A 20,055-nucleotide genomic window follows, 5' to 3' on the forward strand; every position below is an offset into this window, starting at 1 on the left:
ATATATATATAATGTGTATGTATAGGATCAAAAAACTCTAAAATGAAAAGTCAGAATCTTGATATAGGCTCAGTTTGCCCTGCATTAGTCTGTGTGGTGCATAGTACTGCTACAGTTTAGAGGCTGTATGTGAAAATGTAAAACTGTTGGCCTAATCTGACTGTGCAGAACAAAAGGCCTACAGAGGCAGGTGGTTCCCAGTCATTATAAGGATAAGTTAACGTGATAAAGCGAATGAGTACAACCACTCAGGCTTTGGGTTTTCATGGTGAGTTCATGCACAACAAGCATACACCATCTAATACGACATAATTGAATTATAATTGATGTACTACAGAATAACAATATGAAATAATAGAGAGAATTTGTAATGTTTTAAATTGTACTTTAGTAACAAAGGGGTTTTTCTTTGTCAACATGGAGGGCAATCTTGATCTTTTAGGGACAGTTTATGTAACAAAATCTAAGCTAAAAGGTCAACTTAGTAGCGTTTCAGCCACATTTACAGATCTTCAATGAATAGAGCTCAGAAAAACTAATGACTGAAATTACTGTTAAACTACAGAATAAATACTGGGTAAAATCATTAAACAAAAGTCAAATTATCAGGGTAGTAGTGGTGTGATTATCTTTTCAGGCCAAGAACAAAGACAGTTGTCTATTATCTAAGTGTGAAAAAGATTTTAAGCAGCAAACAACCTGCCGTAAATGTTGGCAGCAAGCTATGTTTACCCAGGGAAAGTGCAAAATGTAGAATCAATTGGTTTAAAAAAAACAATGGATTTTGAGTGAAATGATTGGTTCCCATTAGCTGCTAAATGTTAACTGACACTAGTGTGTGTGAATATCAATCTATACTGAATATGGATGACCTTTTCCACTATATTAAGTCAGGTGCAGGGCACTATTGGCACTATTAGGTGGCGCACAGTTGTCATAGAAGAGCTGGAAAGAGCTTCCAACATAAGTTACCCTCTTCAGGAAGTCCTCCAGCTGCTGCACCGTCATCTCTTGAACCTTGACGTTCTCCCTGTCGTTGAGCCCGTTAGCTGCAAATGCAGGGAACTTCGAGCGCTCTGAGTACGGTGCGTTGTGGTCAAAATCAATACAGCAGTAGGCTGACCAGAGGTAGGTGGGGATACCCAGGCGGTTGATGTTGTGGCGGCGGATTGTGTGCCCAGAGGTCGTGACCCCGGTGATCACGTAAGCAGTGCCACGGCAGTAGTTGTTGAGCCTCCTCCGGATGGTGTGCTCGTGGTTTTTCCAGGGGCCGATGTTGAACTCTCTGACCTGAGGGACCACGTTCGTCAGTGTGTACGTGGATGCTTTGTCATCAGGGTTGGCCTGGTGCTCGTCTGGATTCAGCTGACCTCGTTCAAAGATTACACTGTCAGAGTAGTCGTCAAGCACGGCCTGGGCATCTTCAAAACTCTTGTGGACATATTCTGAAGGGAACTGCTGCATCTCTCTGGAGCCAGACACTGTGGAGAGCTGCCAGGATACACATAAAAACAAATCTGTCTATACAGTAAATAGATTAAGACTGATCACCAAAGGATATTTCCAAAATCTCTTCCCCTAAACACTAGAAATTAATTTTTCAACCCTGAGAGGGAAAGACATTAATCCAATATTTAGCCCCTACCTGTGGCTCATACATCCATGGCACATCAACCTTCTTGGAGCCATCCGAGCGCTTAAAGATGTACGCAGAATAAACAGGGATGTGGTTGAAGGTGTCATACAGGGTGACAAATCGTGGGTTGCCCTCGTAGAACTGGCAAATCTTTTTAAAAGGCTGCTCCTCAAGCCCACGAGGCAGTGTGCCCATGTACAGGAACTGTTTACACTCAGGTGAGAGGTTCTCCTGCACTTCTGCTCCTGCCATCACAACGATAAGAAGACAGACAAGCGTTCGATCTGTTCTGTAGACAATCATGACGAAACGTGCAGTATGTCTCCACAGTGCATTTAATCCCTTTGAAACGTCCTGCTGTGTGGACTTGTGCCTCCTCTGTGCTTCATACCATCTCAGGCACATTATGCAAATTCTTATCTTTTTCCCTTTACAAGTAGTCAAACCATTACCATATTTGACAAACCATTAACCAGTGGCTGACACAGGCATAGCAAAGTTCTTTGAGATCTTAAAGGTCCGGCACACCCACATAGGGGTTTCAAAAAGGCAATATAAGAGACCATTACAGTCATTTAATATATTCAAGCATCATTGCACTAATGTCAGATGAACACAGGGGTCACTGTTTCCCATCTGTTCCACAAACTCTTTATAGGGATAATGTGTCTTAAAATAATTAAGAATGTGTCTGGCGTAGACAAAGGTTAGCCAAACATGTCCAGAGTAGCAACAGCTTTCTGGTAGCTGTTATTTAAAAAAATAAGTCATGTGTAAGATATTTCACAATGTCAATCTGCTCAAGGTAATTAAGATCAAGTTGATGTGTGTTTTTAAGTCCCTGGAACCACTGAGCCTAAAAAATGTTACCCATAATCACAAATGTCATCTTCAGGGTTGCAGGAGAAGAAAAATCAGTTGGGAACCATGTATAATAGTGAATGTCTGTACAAACCTTTGTGTAAATGTCAAACAAGTTTACATTTGAAAGCCTGCAGAATGTGTTCCCTTGTTGACCGGTCTGATTGAACCAGAATACTGAAGGCTGCTCTTGGAAACAGTATTTATGGATGCAAGAGATATCAAAATCCGAATCACTTTTATTGGCCACGTATGTGCACACATACAAGAAATTTAACTCCGGTTTTACGTTGCTGTCAATGTACATACACAGAATAAGCATAAATAAACAGGACAACAAGCTGAACAAAACAGACAACTACTAGGTACAGTTATACATATATAGTGGAGCCCACCAAAGACCACTGTCAATACAGTAATTAATACTGTAATTGTATCGACTATGCTACAATTACCACGTTTGCAGAAGTTTGTCGATTTATATGGTCTTTTAAAGTCTATCCTGTCATACAGCCATTCTCTGTTGGTCTAACTCTGTATTGTTACACTGCAGCGCATCCTTCCCCCTGTTGTTTCCCACTCTGATGCTCAACCTACAGTTACTGCAGTTACTCTGCCTTTCTTTGCCTCTTTGTAAGTGAAGCTTTGTGTGTGTGTGTGTGTGTGTGTGTGTGTGTGTGTGTGTGTGTGTGTGTTCCCCCCACCATGTTGTCGTGAGTGACTGGAATGTTTTTGGAAACATAACAACAGGTTGATGGCAGCACGACCTCTACCCCTCTGGAAACAAACACTTCCTGTTTACTATGAGAACATCTTCACTGTTTACACTGTAACCTCATGTTGACCTATCCAGTGTCTATACTGTTGATCCATACATCCAATATGTAGGCTTAGACATAATGGAAACAGTCCTTAAAAACGAAACTTTGTTATCATCTCTGAAGGTGAAGTCGAGGGCACTGCCTCCACCTTTTAGAAGTAAAAGTTTTATCATTTTATAAAACCGAGACCAGCTTTGAATGCCTTTTATTTTTAAATGTAGTAACATAATGTTATCTCAAGGCTCAGAGGGCACATCAACCATGAACTGCAGTGTCCCTGTTTCCTGTCATCTCTCCGCTATTATATATTTTAATATATTACAAATTCAGTGTTTGCTTTGAAATTAAAAATGACTGTCTAGAGAATTTCTTAACTAAATCAAATTTGTTCAAAATCTAATTTGGATTAGCACACAGACAGACACAAGATCAAACACTTTTTTCTTCAAGACTTTTTAGAAGCTGCTGTGGACAAAACCATTATGAGACAACCAGAAGTCAGTGGAGTCTCCAAACACAGCTAACAGCTAACAGCTTACGCCTTCGTTAACTAACCATTTATAGGGAAACTGCTGGGTGTCGCTGCCACTTATATTATGAGAAAAACGATGTATTATGATAACCATTTAAGTATTACAAAAGTATATGCTGTGGTGGACTGGTTAGACTGGTCAGTAACGTAGTAAATTGATGTTTGATATATTTGTTATTATTATTGTCCACATATCAAAACAATGATTCTGATAAAATGCCCAACTATAATGGCCGCCCTACTCTTCATAATACTATTATTGCCTGTATTTGCAAATCCCAGTATGACATATGAAAATGAGTGAAAACATCTATGCAGGATGGAGACAAAGTGCAGGTAAAAGGAATAACTCTTAGCCTAAAAAGTGTCTAAAATGTGTAGTTCTGATAGCATATTGCTGCCAGGGCTGTACCTATGACTGACACCGAGGTTATGTCACTATATCACAAAGACAAATTTGATTGAGCAGCTAAAACAATAATCTTTTGCAGGCATAGTTGTACAGTAAAATGCACTCTTAATTTAAATATTACTAGTGCTACTTAAATAATAACTGGTGGTATTTAGACTGTGCAACACATAAGCCCAACTAAAACAGTCATTTAGAATATTTCTCTACTGTGAATTATGGCCTCCTAATTGCTTCAGATAACACAGCTGTAGTTCAGGGTCTATTTCCATCTGAAAACTGTCTTTTTTTGTGGTTTAAAGGCCTTTTGAGTATATTCATGGTGTGAGGGCTTTTAGTTGTTTGTCCTCTGCGTGGGTTGTTACATTTGACCACTGTATACTGAGTGTTTGAACATGTAAGACGCAGAGAAGAAAGAGTGTGTTTGTGTTTGCACACATTTGTGTACTTTATGTGCGTTTGGATGTGTTTGCGTCAGTGCAGAGAGAATATGAGCAGCCTAAAAGATTTGGGGGGGATCTGTTTGTGTGTCTCGGGTTTGTGTGTGTTTGCAGGGGGGAGGATATGTGGTGTTATTGTGTCTCTCGGGAGGTGTGTGTGTTTGTATTGGGAGGGGCTGTTTGCAGGTCCCGTAACTCTCTGCTGGGGTGGTCTGGTTTGAGAACAAGAGAAAGAAAGGTCCTGGGTGTGTGCAAATGTGTGTTGTGTGTGTGTGTGTGTGTAGAGTGCTATATATTTAGACTTAAGAGGAAGGCATACCTTTCTCATCCAGCACAGTACAGATGTAGAGACTGAGAGAGAAAGTGAAATGAGAGAACAAGGACTGAATTTTGCTCCACAGTGATCATTACACAGGATTTTGTTCAAGCTGATGAAGTACCCGAAGGTAAGTGTCTGTTGAGTTTCATCATAATTCCTCACAGGACTCTGCCCTCATTTGTGATAGTTTAGGATGCAAACTTTGCATGCAAAACATGCTGTTTGATAAAGGCTTTATCAAATGGCAAATTAACAGTATGAATTCAATGCAGTGTGACAATCTGTTGTCTATTTTTGCATTTTTTATGAAGAACATATAAACATTGTTTTAGATGTGCGCACTTTTGATTCTGATTGTCTTGCAGGAATTAAATTCTTTAATTTAACTTAGATGCTCATAAAGGCCTAAAATGGTCTGTGGAAGTGTTTTAATTGAAAAAAAAAAGTCTTTTATTTAATCAGGTAATTTAATCAAATGTATGTATTAAATGCCCAACATTCTTGTGCTAGTTAGTCCTAATTAGGACAAAATTCAGAAAAAGTAAAGTGTGTAACTTTGATTTGTTGTTGCAAATATTTAAGGATCTTGTTGTTTTATTGAATTTTCAGACCATCTAAGTGGACTGAGGAACTTTCTACTTCTAGACATTGCACTGACCAAACTTCCGCTTGCCAGGAAAGTACTGGAACCTTCAGGGATTTTAATGGCAAATGACTTTATATAGAAACCAAGGACACGGACGCACAGATGACAGACTTCCTCACCTCCCCCTCACCTTCTCCCCCTCCCCTCTTCTACTGCGACTACAGCGACTGGTCCCCCTCCTTCTCCATCATCCCATCCGTATACCTGCTGGCATTCCTGGTAGGTTGTCTCGGCAACGGCCTGGTGCTGTGGGCCTACGTGGACCGAGTCGAGAGGAAGGGAACGGGAGACAATGCTGGAATTGGAAAGCTCTGTTGTGCTGGCATTTTCAGAACCAGTCAGCAGAATATTAACAGTGCTGGTAGATTTCACCACGGGTCATTTGCTCAGAAGAAGAAGGAAAACTGTGGGTATCCCTCAGGACAAAGCTGCAGACCCTCCTCTCACTCCTCCTCCACCTCCTCCTCTTATCCTCCCTCCATCCCTCGTCCCTCACGCTCACTCACAGACTCTCTAATAGCCAGCTTGGCATTAGCTGACCTCTGCTTCCTTGTGACTCTCCCTCTGTGGGCAGTCTACACGGCGATGGGCTACCACTGGCCTTTTGGGCGACCCCTCTGCCAAATCAGCAGCTTCCTCACTGCTCTCAACATGTATGCCAGTGTGTTCAGCCTGAGCATGCTCAGTGTGGAGCGGTACTGGGTTCTGACTGGACGCCGACACTCCAGCCACCATGCCCCGCAGAGCTGCCCCAGCAGGGCTTTGTGGATACTTGGAGGGGTGTGGGTGCTGGCGGGGGTGCTGGCCCTTCCTGGTCTTCTGCTGCGCTCCGTAAGGGAGGTGGAGATGGACCCTGAATCTGAGGATGATTGGCAGCTTGAGCCAATTCACCCTACTGACTCTGGATCAGTGTTCCTCTCCTGCCAGATGGATTACTCAATGCTGATTGGAGCAGAGCTGGAGGAGGCAGATCGGGAGAGGGCAGAGATGTGGTGGGCAGCCGCTTTGAGTCTTAAATCAACTCTAATAGGCTTCCTGCTTCCTCTTGTCATCTTGCTGGTCTGCTACTGCTCACTGGCCCAGCTCCTCAACAGACATTTTGGACGGGGCCCTCGTCCTGACCGCAAGCGCCAGCGAAGACTCCTCAGGGTCATTGTCACTCTAGTGATGGCCTTCTTCCTGTGCTGGCTGCCTCTGCATGTTAATAAGACTGTTTCCATGCTGCTAGAGTTTGGTTTTGTCCCATACTCCTGCTCTTTAGATCAGATTTTACTGGCTGCTCACCCGTACGTCACCTGTTTAGCCTATCTCAACTCCTGCCTTAACCCTCTCCTGTATGCTGCCTGCGACCCGTCATTCAGGAAGAGATGCAGAGGAGCTCTCCTCATGTTGTGCAGGACGAGCAGGAGAGGAGGAGAGGGAGGGGTGGGAGAGAAAGATGGAGGAGAGGAAGAAAGAGAGGAAAGGAGCTCTGCTTTTCCCACAAGAACGCAAGAGGAAACAGCAGATAGGACAGAGGAGGAGAGGGTGGGGGAGGTGGGTGGGATGATTTCTGAGGCCACGTGAATCATGGCTTAACACCCAAAAAGATAGCTGCTTGAAATGAAAATGAAATCTAATTTTACATTGAGGAACCAGGACATTAAGTCATTTTGTTTGTTGACAGTAAAGCAGCATTGAATGTGATATGTTTTCCGGAGTATTTTTGGTGTTGTTGAAGTCCAGGGACTGAATTCCAAAGTGGCCTAAATTTGGACCGAGAAGAAACTGTGTCAGATGTCAATATTTTCAAAATAAACATGTTTTTCAAATTAACCATTCATGAGTTCATAGTCATAATTACCTGCTTCCAATCCACATATTTCCCACAGGAAAGATGGCACCACTTCCTAAAATATAGTTGAGCTCAAACCAAATGTTCTCATGTCATCTGATCTGTTTTTATATTTTGTACTAGTATATAGTCTGAATTGTTTATTGATTTTGTGGTGCACTGCTTTTTCTATTAAATTAAAGTTGATTGATCAAAACCTACATTTGTCTTTCAATTGTTCAAAAAATACATAGTACATCCAATCAAAGTAAAAAGATCACACAAGGCACAGATAGTATTAACATTCCTATTATATGTAGGTCTACAAAGTAGCAATAAAAACTGACGCAAGGTGACAATGATTTGTGTGTGTGATAACCAACACAGTGCTGGTTGTTATTTTTAATCATAAAAAGATTATTATTAAGCTTTGGTCTTTTAGCAGTGACCATTTCCATCCAAACCAAAGCAGCTTCTAGCCAGTGAAATAAAAACAGATTTATGATATTCCTTTACATATATTTCTATGTATACCTGGTATTTTAGCCATTTTTAAACAGCAGCACTAACTTTATTTTAAAGAACAGATAAGTAATAATAATGACATTCAAAAAAGTTGAAGTCTCTTCTGCAGAAGTACCTAGCTCCGTCCAGAAGGTGACGCTAATGCACCTTTGAACTATTTGACTACCTCCATAAAACTCCTAATAGAAGATTTGTGTGGGTTGCTCTTTACCCGCACTGTTGGTTGTAACGTTACATGCTTTAACTCAGGACATGAAGGGAGCCTCTCGGTTTGCTGACACTGTGCACTTGGTGAAACTTTGACTGTAGCAGCTTAATTGTCGCTTCGTGCAGTTTGTGTGAGAAACAGTCTGCGACAGCAAGAAACTGTTGCACTGCAGAAACCTGAACTTTACTAACATACGTGTTTGAGTCCACGCAGCCGGACTGAGAAGTAATGAAGATGGGAACAGCATTGATTTATGATGAGGAGATGAGCAGATACAAACTGCTCTGGGTTGAGTAAGTAACAAAAAACACTTTGGTGCTCGAGCTAACGGTAGCTAATTAAATAAGCATTAATGAATATTGCTTCCTCGAATATCGGTATACCACTGTGTCTTTAGGCGGGATAATTGTAGTTACATTTCACCTATTTTCATTAGTTTATGCTTCTAGACAGACGTTACAAGTAACGTAACATTAACGTTACAGTAGCGTTAACGTAACTGTACATGGAGTCACCGGCTAGTTTACGCTACTGCCTGTATCTTAGGAAAAAAGGGTGTCAATGGTTAAATACGTGATTGTTTTTTTAGTTTTAAATAAATACATATTTCATTCAAATTGTTGATTCATGTCCTCAAATCATTTGACGTATTCTCTGGACATTAAAGTTGTTGTAGTGGTAGGAACTGAAGTTGCTGGTTGTTGTAGCTAGCCGGGTCGGTTAGTGAGGAGCACCCGGGGTGTATTACATTAAAGTTATCACATTCGCTCTCTTAGTGTTAATTATTATTCTCACCAGTGTCTCTCTCATACAGTTTAGTTGGCACTTCGCTCTCCTTCAGCACTTTATTTATTACACTTTGCTGGGTGCCACGTTTACAGCAAAACAAACAAACCAAACAAAATAACAAACAAACAAAACCCCAGTAACACAGTGTTGCTTGTGTGAACCGATGTTAGGCTTTTCCCCATAAGATCATTGTTTAACTTGGTAAAGGGAATAATCAGAGGTGTGAATGCCACAGCAGTTTCACTTCCTTAGTGAGATGAGATCACGCAATGGGCTTTGAATACACAGACTTTATAACTGATTGAGCATTATTGTTCAACTGTTTCTCAGCCGAATTAATAGTACAGTTTAAGAATAAATTGTAATTTTGTCTAATTTATTTAGATAATGTCAATTTAGTCTCTTTTGCCATATTTTTTATTATTTTTGTAAATTATAGCTGAGTGGATTTGCTGTCTCTTATTTTCCTTTATGTCATTTGCATTCATGTATTTTATTTTTTATTTCATCTTTTTTTTTTTTTTTTACTAGTTTTTGTATTGTTAATGTAGGGGAACATCCACTGCTTGTTGACTCCATTTTCACCTTTTCTTTAGCTTGTTTGTGTGCAAAAAGTGCAAAAATAAAAAGACTACCACTGACTATATTTTGAAAAAAAAAAAAAGGAACATAATTTCAAATGATCAGGCACAAATTCACTTGTTGAATTAAAATACTGACCAAAGTATTCACTGGGTCATAATGAACACATGTTGAACTCAAAATTCAACAGATAATTCAACTATATGCAACATTATTTGACATTATTTTCTTTCCAGCCCTGCATGTAAGATCGAGGTGCCTGAGCGTCTGACAGTCAGTCACGAAGCTCTGATCAAGAACGGTCTGGCTGATCGCTGTGTCTCCGTGCCGGTCCGTGAGGCGACGGATGCAGACATTCTGCTGGTTCACAGGTCAGTCCTGATGCCTTCACAGAGTCCCCGCCTGGTTCAGTTAATGTTTCTGACTCTGAAATAAATTCCTGAAGTCACTCCGCTACGTGTACTGTGCTGCTCCCAACAGTGAGGAGTACTTGGAGGCAGTGAAGAAGACCCCTTATATGACTCTGGAAGACCTGAAGGAGTTCACCCTGCAATATGGCGACGTCTACTTCCACCCAGTTAGTCCGTCACTTTATATTGTGACCAGCTGAGTTCCAGCTTTTGCCACTTATCCGTATCTTGCATTTGTTCATTCAGTGGTGGTCAGATTGCTGTCTCAGGTTGCTGCGGTGAAAACAGATCAGCTTCACTCCCGGCTAACCGTTTCTCTTTCTCATTTACTGTCCTAGAACATCTACCACTGTGCCAAGCTGGCTGCAGGGGCCGCGCTGCAACTAGTGGACAGTGTTATGACGGGGAAGGTGAGGAATGGCATGGCTCTGGTCAGGTGAGGCCGTTAACCAGTTAGACACAGCAGTCCAGATTGCAAGCATCCGAGAGTGTCATTCAACAGTTAATGAAATATATGTATAGAATGCCTTGAGCAATAAAACACAAGTGTGTAAAGTCCTGGACAGCCAATACAAAAGAAGTCATCAGCAAGAGACCATCAAATTGGAATTTGTGGAACTAATAGTTTACAGCTTCCCAAATTCTGAAATTGGCTTCTTTTTCCACTTTTTATATTATTATAAAGTACATTACTAAGCTTTTTATCTGCCTTGTCTCTACTCTCTACAATCTCTACATAGACTAAATGATTAATAAATAAGTAAATATAATAAATAATTACTAAAATCTTGACACTTCTTCTATCACTTCTCTGACATTGTTGACAGACCTCCAGGACACCACAGTATGCGCAGTGCTGCCAATGGATTCTGTGTGTTCAATAATGTGGCCATAGCAGCTCTATATGCAAAACAAAAATATGGGCTCAAAAGGTAACGTGATTTTTTTTTTTGTTCATTCTGGCAACTGTGTGAGAGATGAATCCTCCAAAAGCTGCTACATATTTAAACCATTTTGTGTTTTCAGGGTTTTGATAGTTGACTGGGATGTACATCATGGTCAAGGGGTGCAGTACTGTTTTGAAGATGATCCAAGGTGACTTTTTCCTAATGGAGGGATCTTGAATTTTATATGTGGATGTTATATTCTGGCATATTAAATTCTGCATACAATTTTATTTTTTCCCTCCAGTGTGCTCTACTTCTCGTGGCACCGCTATGAGCATCAGAAATTCTGGCCTCAACTTAGAGAATCGGACTATGACAGTGTTGGCAAAGAGAAAGGGGCGGGATTTAATATAAATGTACCGTGGAACAAAGTAAGTAACCACGGAAATACTGTTCGTTTGAAGATATATGCAGTTTATAGTTGGGTCACAGTGGAGCGAACAAGCAGCTTTGCTCAGCAAGTTTAAAGCTGAAACCCGAAAGTATTTTTTACATTTATAAAGTAAAACATTAAATCAATTTTTGTACCGAAGCATTGTCAGTCAACTGATTGTGTTTATTAATAAGGTCCCATTATGATATTTCAGGTGGGAATGAAGAACAGCGACTATCTTTCAGTCTTCTTTCACGTCCTCCTGCCAGTTGCATATGAGGTCAGCCATTTTCACTTTAAATTCACATTTTGCGAACAGAAGATAATGAATGAGAGGTTATTTATCTGTGATTCTTTGTCACAGTTTTGCCCAGACTTGGTCTTGGTGTGTGCAGGCTTTGACTCAGCCATCGGTGACCCAGAGGTACTAAATATACATCCTCCATAATAAAGCTTATTTTTTGTGTATGCTGAAATTACTGAAATTATTATCAGTTATGTATTTATATTGAGGTCATAGTTAAAAATGGTGTATTGGACTCCACTGTCTTTATTTTCAGGGTGAAATGTGTGCCAGCCCCGACATCTTTGCCCACCTCACTCACCTCTTGATGAACCTCGCGGGAGGGAAACTGTGTGCCGTGCTCGAGGTCAGGCTGCACAACATATACTTAACATCATTTTCATTCCATCTCAAAAATATCGGTTGCCATGTTGGTTACTGGAGAATTTTCCCCCTCTAAAATCACTACCAGTAACAGCCTCAAAAATCCCATATTAGTCAGGCTCTGTTTCTGTTCTGTTTTACCTTAAAACACTAGTATCTAATCTATCACTCCAAATAATACACGAGCATACTTCATATTAGATTGTACATATTGTTGTCATCATGGAAGGACACTGGGTTTTAAAAGGTTTTATTGCGTGAATGTTTTCCAGGGAGGATACAACTTGACTTCCCTCCCCCAGTCTGTGTGTCAAACAGTTCAAACTCTGCTTGGAGATCCTGCGCCTCGACCTGCAAACCTCGATGGTCCCTGTGAAAGGTCTGTCTCACCGTCACGTGTCAGACGTTTATCTTGTGTGTGTTTTTATAACTGTAGTGAATCTATTTTTCTCTTTTCAGTGCACTCGAGTCCCTTCACTGTGTCCGATCAGCTCACAGGCAGTACTGGTCCTGCCTCAAACACGCAGGTAAAGCAGTACTTTATGATCACTTCTGTTTTTAGTGTTTTATAATCTTGTTACTTTTATATTTATTGCTCCATAAAATATTAAATTCCTTTGCTCTCCAGCTGAGCTACCTACTTCTGGGATTAGCACAAAGCGCATTAAATTAGCAGAAGAAGAAGAAAGGTTGGAGAAAGGCGATGAGGAGAAAAGCCGAGAGGAACAGGTGTGGCCAGAGCCTCCGAAACGTGTCACTCCTCCAATCCGCGCTGCTTTAGTGCTCCCTGATGGCGTGGCTTGCCCTGACGGATGTGAAAGCTTCGGCTCGTCAGAGGATTCCGACCCAGACATAGTCAACAAACTCAGGTATGTAGCTGCGGCTCGTAATGCTTAACTTAGTTAAGTTGGCATTATTCATAGTAATCTCTGAGTTTATACAGTTATAATTATGATTTAATCTTCTACTACATTATACATCAATGTGTTGTTTTTTCCACAATAAGGGAGAATTTCATCAAAGAGGCAGATGACTGCGATGCTCTTACAACCCTCTCCGGTCTTATTTCCCTCGTAGAGAAAATGGAGAAGAATGAGGTACAGCACAGGATATTATTTTTGACTTTTCGAGTGCCTCGATGTGATCCGCTCGTAAATACAGTTTTTGCGCTGCCAACCTGCCCACATGAGTTGCTAGGTGATGTCATTATACTTACTTACTGCCTCTTAGATCTGCAGCGGCTTGGCTCTGGTCCGTGACGTCTCCATGGCGATGATGTGTGTTGTCCAGCATGCTGCAACTGCTCTCAGCAAACGGTATAGCAATGTGGATCTAATCCATACGTACAGTCGCTGCATGTTGATATTAACCGAGATAGAAAGGTGATCGGGCGATAAGACAGACTGCTTTTTAACGATGTCCTTACATGGAAACATCCATCCTTAAAGGAATAGTTCGAAATTTTGGGAAATATGCTCACTTGGTTACTTGCAGCGAGAGAGCTGTAGAGTCTCAGTGACAGTGAGTGTGAATAAGTCACAGGCAAAACAAGACTTTAGTTTTGGCATTGTGTCTTAATTTTTGTAAACCCAGCACAGCAATATGACACTTGTTTAGTAATATGGGTAAGTTAACATCTACAGACTACAGTAAAGCACTCTCATCATTTCCCTGCCATTTAGTCTTCTGTTTCAATTGTCAGATATTATTGCAGGTGACGTAAACAATAAATTCGATTAGAAACGGCCAATAAGGTTTAAGTCATTTCCTGTATACTGGTAGTTTTAAAGACTTGACTTATTTCTGTGTTCTGTGTCATTTACGCCCACCTTACAAAAAAGGTGCGAGTTGAGATGTGTATTAATAACTCTTTTAGTGTTAAGAGTCTGATTTGATGCTGCTTTCTCCTCATGCAGGCTTTTGGTGGTGTGTGTTGGAGACGCTGCGGTCCCAAGTGACGGCACAGAGAATGGGTGATTATCATTTGTGCTCCCTGAATTAGACTGTGTGATAAAACTCGTCTCCCTTTTGAGTTAATGAAGAAAGACGGCAACAGTGTGAACAGCATGATGACAGAAATCTTTCCATCTTTAGGAAAACAGTCCTGGTGCAGTTCAGCAGCAAGGAGTCGGAGGAACAGAAATGCAAATATTACATTCCCGTGTGTCTGAAGAAGGTAATGTGTGTTATAATAAAAGAAATGACAATTCTGAGGATCGATCGTTTTTTTTAGTGTGCATGTATTCAGTATTACTGTTTTATTGTCTGTCTTCATGATTGTAATATAACATGTCGTGGTTAAAACACGATGTAATAAGTAATATAATATAATATAATATAATATACTGGTAATATAATTATAATATAATTGTTGAATTCTGTCCAGCATGAAAGTTTAAGCAATTCTAATACACATATATTCCATATAACCATTTGATTTAATCTGATGAACACAAACTTCATAATGTCTTTACAATGTACTTTGGAATATCTGAAGAAATACTGTTCACGTTCATATTAAAATAATGCTGATGTTTTCAGCCCCCCTCCCATGTGCAAGGGATCGGTGTGTGTGTGTTTTGTTAAATGACAGAACACATCCTAAGCGTGTTTGTTTGTCCTCCCACAGGGCTGCAGTGACGCGTCAGGGTTCATGCAGGCTGTGCTGGGCCTCCTTCTGCCCCTGGGATACGAGTATGACCCCAGCCTGGTTCTGTTGGTTCGGATGTCGGATAGTGGGGTGTGTGACGGCGTGTGGCAACAACTAACGGGCCTGCTGCAGGGCCTTGCACAGGGACACACACTGGTACTCATGCAGGTAAGAAGACTGGGGCAACTAAAAGTACAGTAAACACCTTCTCGTTCCTTGATAGCGTGGAAGTACAGGTGTTTATGTTTGGCTTTATTTTTGGCGAGGTTTAAAATGGCAGCTTCTACTTCAGTGGTCAGTAATTTTGTCATTTCAGGAAGGTGAGAAGGAACTTGTTGCCCCCACAGCTTCTGCTCTCCTCGGAGACGCTGCTCCCTCTCTGGGGCAGCTTCATTCTCCTCTACCAGAGGATGTGGAGGCGCTGGAGAGGCTGAGACACAGACTGCAGGGGGACTGGAAGCTGCTGCAGACTACAGGTGAATTCACAACAGCAGCATCAAATATCAACATTACACATAATCTCACATCCACAGACTTATTTCATTACAATTTCTTTCTCCTAAAACAGCACCAGAAACTGGAAGAGGTGATGAGCACTGAAGCTGATCCTGCTACTTTTTTGTAAAGAAAGTTGAAACACGTCAATCAGAAGTCTTGAAAACATTTTTTACTTTGTTGTCCAAATGGAGCTTTTATCAAACATTGTGCCCTAAAATAAACTGTATTTTAATTCATTAAAATTTGTGATAGACTGTCTTTTGATGTGTAGATTAACACATTACAACAACTCAGTGGAAGGTATTCATCTTTTCTGCTGCTGCTTTTTTCTCATCTACATTGGTCAATTAAGAATTTATTTCGACGGTGATTGTTGGAACAGTGGAAAGACTATAGACTGTTTTAGTGAGTCTTATTTTCATCTAGCTGTGAAGTTGGATATTGTAAACAACTGAACACTGCTCGCATTTGTACTAGAATGACGAGGCTGTGAAGCGTGTAGGAGAAACTGGGGAAAGTCCCTATCCACAGCCAGTGTTTGGTTTGTCTGTGCCGGGCTCCTGTAGAAACATGGCGGTTCAACGTGGCAGCCTCCGTGGAAGAGGACCCGCTCCCTCAATAGATAAGAACGGCTCGTTCTAAGGTAACGGAAACACAACGATTCCTAAATCCAGGTCATTATACACTATAATGAAAACACACCTATGAATATTACATTCCATTACTGCCATTAATCCTCCTAAATGTTACACACTGGAGCTTTTTAAGTACATTTTGAATGACTTTTGTGTGTAATTAATCATTTTTGTACTGTTTTATAGGTTGTTGTTTTTTAGTCTGTGTGAATTGCTACCTCTGCTTAAATGATCACAGTTAATTTACAAGCTTTTGAAAGATTTTCAACTACATCTCATGGTCTTCATTCCTTAAGAAGCTCTGAAAGCCTGAACCTTTGAACCTAGTTTCTCTCCACCACATAACGATGTATTCATTAATTTATTATCATATTAAACAATAAATAAATCAATATTCTGGGGTAGGTAGGGACAATAGTGTGGGCTTTCCTGACTTTGTGAATCCTGCCCCTCGTCCCGCCGTTAGGGGGCGCTGTGGGGTGAAGTGTCGGTAAACAGATGAAGCCGTTACTCACATGTGAGTCATTGGTCTGTATGGATGCCCAGCCAGCGCTTCTTCCTCCAGTCCGCTGTCTGCCCTCCAGTGTGTTAGTTGGCTGTCTTTTCGCTGTGATTGGATCTTACACCGATGCCTGAATGCACCACAGGGAGGGGTGACATTATCAACACACACAAGAGAGAGTAAACACACACACACAAACACTGAAAGATGTCTGGAACAGCCAGCGCATCTGCGACCGTGCAATCCGCTAAAATGAAAAAGGACGAGTCTTTCCTCGGGAAATTAGGAGGAACCCTGGCGCGGAAAAAGAAGTCTAAAGAAGGTAAGTAATGTTTTTTGGTTTGTCCTTTTGCTATCCTTAACGTGATTTGCTCCCCTTGTGTTTCTGTCCACTGCTGCAATCACATGATGCGCTATAAACATATTCTCCTCCAGGACATCAGTGGCACTTTAATCATGAGCTGGACACATGATTTACAACATGTATAGTGCTTTCTCTGCTACTTGCTTTATGGAGATCTTCCTCTGGTATGATATTCTAATCTGGGGCTCCTGATTAGTGACTAATTATAGGCTCAATCATTAACATGTTCAACTCTAGTGTAGTTGGTTTAGTATGGTTTTCTTTTAAAGGGTAAGAAAGGCTTATAAGCGAATGAGAGAGCAGACAAAGCCTCTCAGCGACTCCACAGGCATTTAACATGAGGTAATACACATAAATAGATCATACAGTCATACAGTCAGTGACCGGGGGCCAGAAAGACAAGGTGAAAGATAAGAGGATTTCCGTACTCATTGAACTTCAGATATCAAAACACTCATTCAGTTATTGTCCTAGTTTTCCAGTTGTTGACCAAACTATTTTCTTCCTTCCCACCGGCCAGTCACTGTGTGGTCAGACAGACAGCTGCAAGGTTTAACGCCTGTGTGTGTGTGTGTGTGTGTGTGCTCACAACCATGTGTTTGTAATCTCCATTAAAGGAGTTCCACCAGCAGGAGGACAGAGACATGTTAATTGTTCAGGAGCCTCATTCAATTAGTCTAAAAACCTGTTGGGTTTGAACAGTTTAAAATCTCTTAAACTGTTAGGAATTAAAATTCTTGCAGCCAAACGTTGTTTAAACTATGTGTCAGGTTGACTGTTGGGGGGGAAATGTGCACAGAATGAGGCACAGTCAGTTCAAGGGAGAGCTGCAACAATGAATCAGTTTTGGCAATCTATTAATCGTTAAGATTTATTAATTATAATGAAAATAATCTTTAGTTGCAGCCCTAATATACATAAAAAATACAGTCGTGCCAGAATGGAATTTCCTGAAGAAAGCTCATCCCAGGGAGTAAATTAGATGATGACTGAGAGGTGGAGTCCTGATGTAATGAGGTAATGAGAATAGTCTTCCTGCGTTTTACTCAAGTTTTACTGAAACCAATGATGCAGATTTGTTGTTTGTTAATGTTACTTGGAACTTAATAAACATAGACCAGTCTTTCTCAGAATGATAAGGAAGGAAGGAAGGCATTGACCATTAGAGCATTAGAGAAAGAAAGAGAGAGAGACTCTCAACTAACATGACTAGTTGTAGACATATTTCAGGCAAAAGTTCACAAACATTAAATACGATGATCTGGTGCTGTCAATTGAGAACATAATAAACAGTAGGGCTGCACAATATAGTAGTAAGTTACATGGTGATATATTGCAATAATGATCTTTATGATTAGTTGGAATGAGAACTTTTGCATCACAATTCTCATTTTCACTGAAAATAAGGATTAAAATCATGATGATGTGACCGTTTTTGGGTCTGTACTAAACAAACTTGTTTTCTTACGTCTGGAGAACAACATATGTCCGTCAGGGCATCTCTGCAGCACTATAGTACTTCATTATAATGTTGTTTTGTTGCACATTTGACCTTTATCAAAAATAGTTGCAGCTTTAAATACTTGGCCATGTTGCGATTCTGGTGATGTTTCAATTAATTGTATAGCCCGAATAAGAATCGATAAAATGAAAATAAAATTAGCTGCAGCTCTAAATTCAACATTAATATATAAATCTTAGAAATCGGTCCAGCCTTTAGTTTAGTGTAGAACCAGGAGAGAAAGTTAGATGAACCTTAAGCATTTTCTCTTTGTACTAATATGTAATGAAGGATACAACATTAAAACATATCTGTTCCTTTATTTATCAACCTCCAACATAATGGAAAAATCCTTACTGGTCCCTAGACCTTAATCCTGTCAGCATATGGGTCTAAATCAGTGCTGTAGGTGAAGAATGCACAGAGAGGAATCCCACATGACCACAGCACAGCAGTGTCTGGGAGCCCTCTTTAGCTTTGAGTGCAGCTTGTGAGAGTGCAGTGCCCCTGTGTGGTCAAAGTGGATTAAAGCTCAGAGGATACACAGGTTGTTTTAAAGGTAAAAGATTAGAATTAGAATTCGACATCAGCATAACAGGAGAAAAGTATGTGAGGTTAAGTCTTGCTAATGGAGCACAGCCTGTCGCCTCACATGCTGTAACTGTGGTTTCTTTTACGTTTGGGTGTGGTACTTTCTACTCTTTAAGGGGAACACCCTAGAGACGAGTCGCCACTGGAAAAGTTACTTCACATTTGCTGAATAATCATTTAACAGTGTAAGTGGAGTATTCTTATAAGTAAGGGTTTCTTAAATTGTCTTGGAACTCCTAAGCAACCGCACATACACATTATAATACAGTGTTAAGCACTTAAGCCATCCTTGTTCTGTTAGAAAATATTGTTTAAGGCAGTTTTTTGCCTATTCCACATTTCTGCTTCTAGTTTTCAGAGATACTGTATGGCTCATTCTGTATATCCTGATAAACTGAAAGGAAGTCTGCGTTTCTCTGACAAGACACAACTCCCTCTGTCAGCAGCAGGCAGTGCTGTATTAGTGAGGGCAAAAAGCATGTTTTCGCTTTATAAGCACCGAGAGGATGAGTGTTATGTCACATCCTCACTGTTATCATCTTAGGGTGAAGAGTATTTGCACTGAAAATACAAAATATAGCTAACAACAAGCTTTAGGATGGATGCTGATAATAGTAAGTCATTTGTTTGTTGCTATATGACTTTTTTTATTCTCCATAATTGTACAATTATTAAAAAGAGAGGGAACTGGGTACATTGTGCATTAATTAATGTATTATTATGTATATATCCCATAAAGTATAACTTAAACCACTAAATACAATGTATGTTTTACTATACTGTGGCTTTGTATCTTTTGCTCTTTACTATGTGATACTGACGATTTAAAAAATGTAGCTTCTTTGTGAAAATACGGTATAAATAATAAAAAACGTCAATCGCTGGTAAAGTATATTTACTTAACAGTATACATAGTAACAGGAAGTATTTGTTTCCATTATTTAGGAGTTTCATTGTTATTCATTCAAGAGTAGTGTTGCACCAAAAACTTAAAAAAAAGACCTTTTTCAATATGTTTGCGTATGCATTTATGTAAAATAAATGAATATTGGCAAACCTATCTTTTTAGTCTAAACTCTCAAACATCCATATTGGTATCAAATCGGACTTAGAAGACTTTACACTACATTCTGAACTACATTTGACTACCTCTATTAATTTACCCTTGACGTAGAAAAGAAAGAAAGAAAAATTAAGGGAAGAGCTCAGAAAGAGCAACAGATTGTCAGGCAGGATTACAACATGAAGTAAAAAAAAAAGCATATACCATATAATGATGATGATGATGATGATGATGATGATGATGATGATGATAATAATAATAATTATAATTATA

The 20,055-nt window shown here is 40.2% G+C and overlaps 4 protein-coding genes across 5 annotated transcripts in view; 3 read left to right on the forward strand and 1 right to left on the reverse strand.

The window, feature by feature from the left end:
• Positions 1–35: 35 nt before the first annotated feature.
• LOC118330080 (endonuclease domain-containing 1 protein-like) lies at positions 36–1,958 on the reverse strand. The gene is made up of 2 exons (XM_035664482.1): positions 1,646–1,958; positions 36–1,491 (listed from the first exon to the last, which is right to left on the reverse strand). Exons 1-2 carry the CDS (start codon positions 1,937–1,939, stop codon positions 886–888), a joined length of 900 nt encoding a protein of 299 aa, XP_035520375.1. The 5' UTR covers positions 1,940–1,958; the 3' UTR covers positions 36–885.
• Positions 1,959–5,766: 3,808 nt separating this feature from the next.
• aplnr2 (apelin receptor 2) lies at positions 5,767–7,230 on the forward strand. Its single transcript, XM_035664837.1, has one exon. It carries the CDS (start codon positions 5,767–5,769, stop codon positions 7,228–7,230), a length of 1,464 nt encoding a protein of 487 aa, XP_035520730.1.
• A 955-nt stretch (positions 7,231–8,185) lies between these two features.
• On the forward strand, positions 8,186–15,383 carry hdac10 (histone deacetylase 10). The gene is made up of 20 exons (XM_035664483.1): positions 8,186–8,503; positions 9,818–9,952; positions 10,062–10,158; positions 10,330–10,427; positions 10,819–10,923; positions 11,018–11,086; positions 11,183–11,309; positions 11,526–11,591; positions 11,676–11,735; positions 11,872–11,961; positions 12,251–12,357; positions 12,438–12,505; positions 12,607–12,847; positions 12,985–13,075; positions 13,209–13,294; positions 13,895–13,951; positions 14,073–14,154; positions 14,608–14,796; positions 14,945–15,104; positions 15,197–15,383. Exons 1-20 carry the CDS (start codon positions 8,439–8,441, stop codon positions 15,226–15,228), a joined length of 2,025 nt encoding a protein of 674 aa, XP_035520376.1. The 5' UTR covers positions 8,186–8,438; the 3' UTR covers positions 15,229–15,383.
• Positions 15,384–16,282: 899 nt separating this feature from the next.
• The window catches only part of parvb (parvin, beta), a 16,381-nt gene continuing 12,608 nt past the window's right edge, over positions 16,283–20,055 (forward strand). The window contains exon 1 of one of the 2 annotated variants that reach the window (XM_035664484.1): positions 16,283–16,585. In XM_035664484.1, coding sequence (XP_035520377.1) covers positions 16,471–16,585 — 115 coding nt within the window. In that variant the 5' untranslated portion in view covers positions 16,283–16,470. Of the gene's footprint in view, positions 16,586–19,302; positions 19,334–20,055 lie in introns of those variants that run through there. The other variant, XM_035664485.1, reaches the window with a different exon arrangement.

This window comes from Morone saxatilis, unplaced genomic scaffold (genome assembly GCF_004916995.1).
Source record: "Morone saxatilis isolate NCDOM2014 unplaced genomic scaffold, NCSU_SB_2.0 Contig2, whole genome shotgun sequence".
Taxonomy (NCBI): Eukaryota; Metazoa; Chordata; class Actinopteri; family Moronidae; genus Morone; species Morone saxatilis.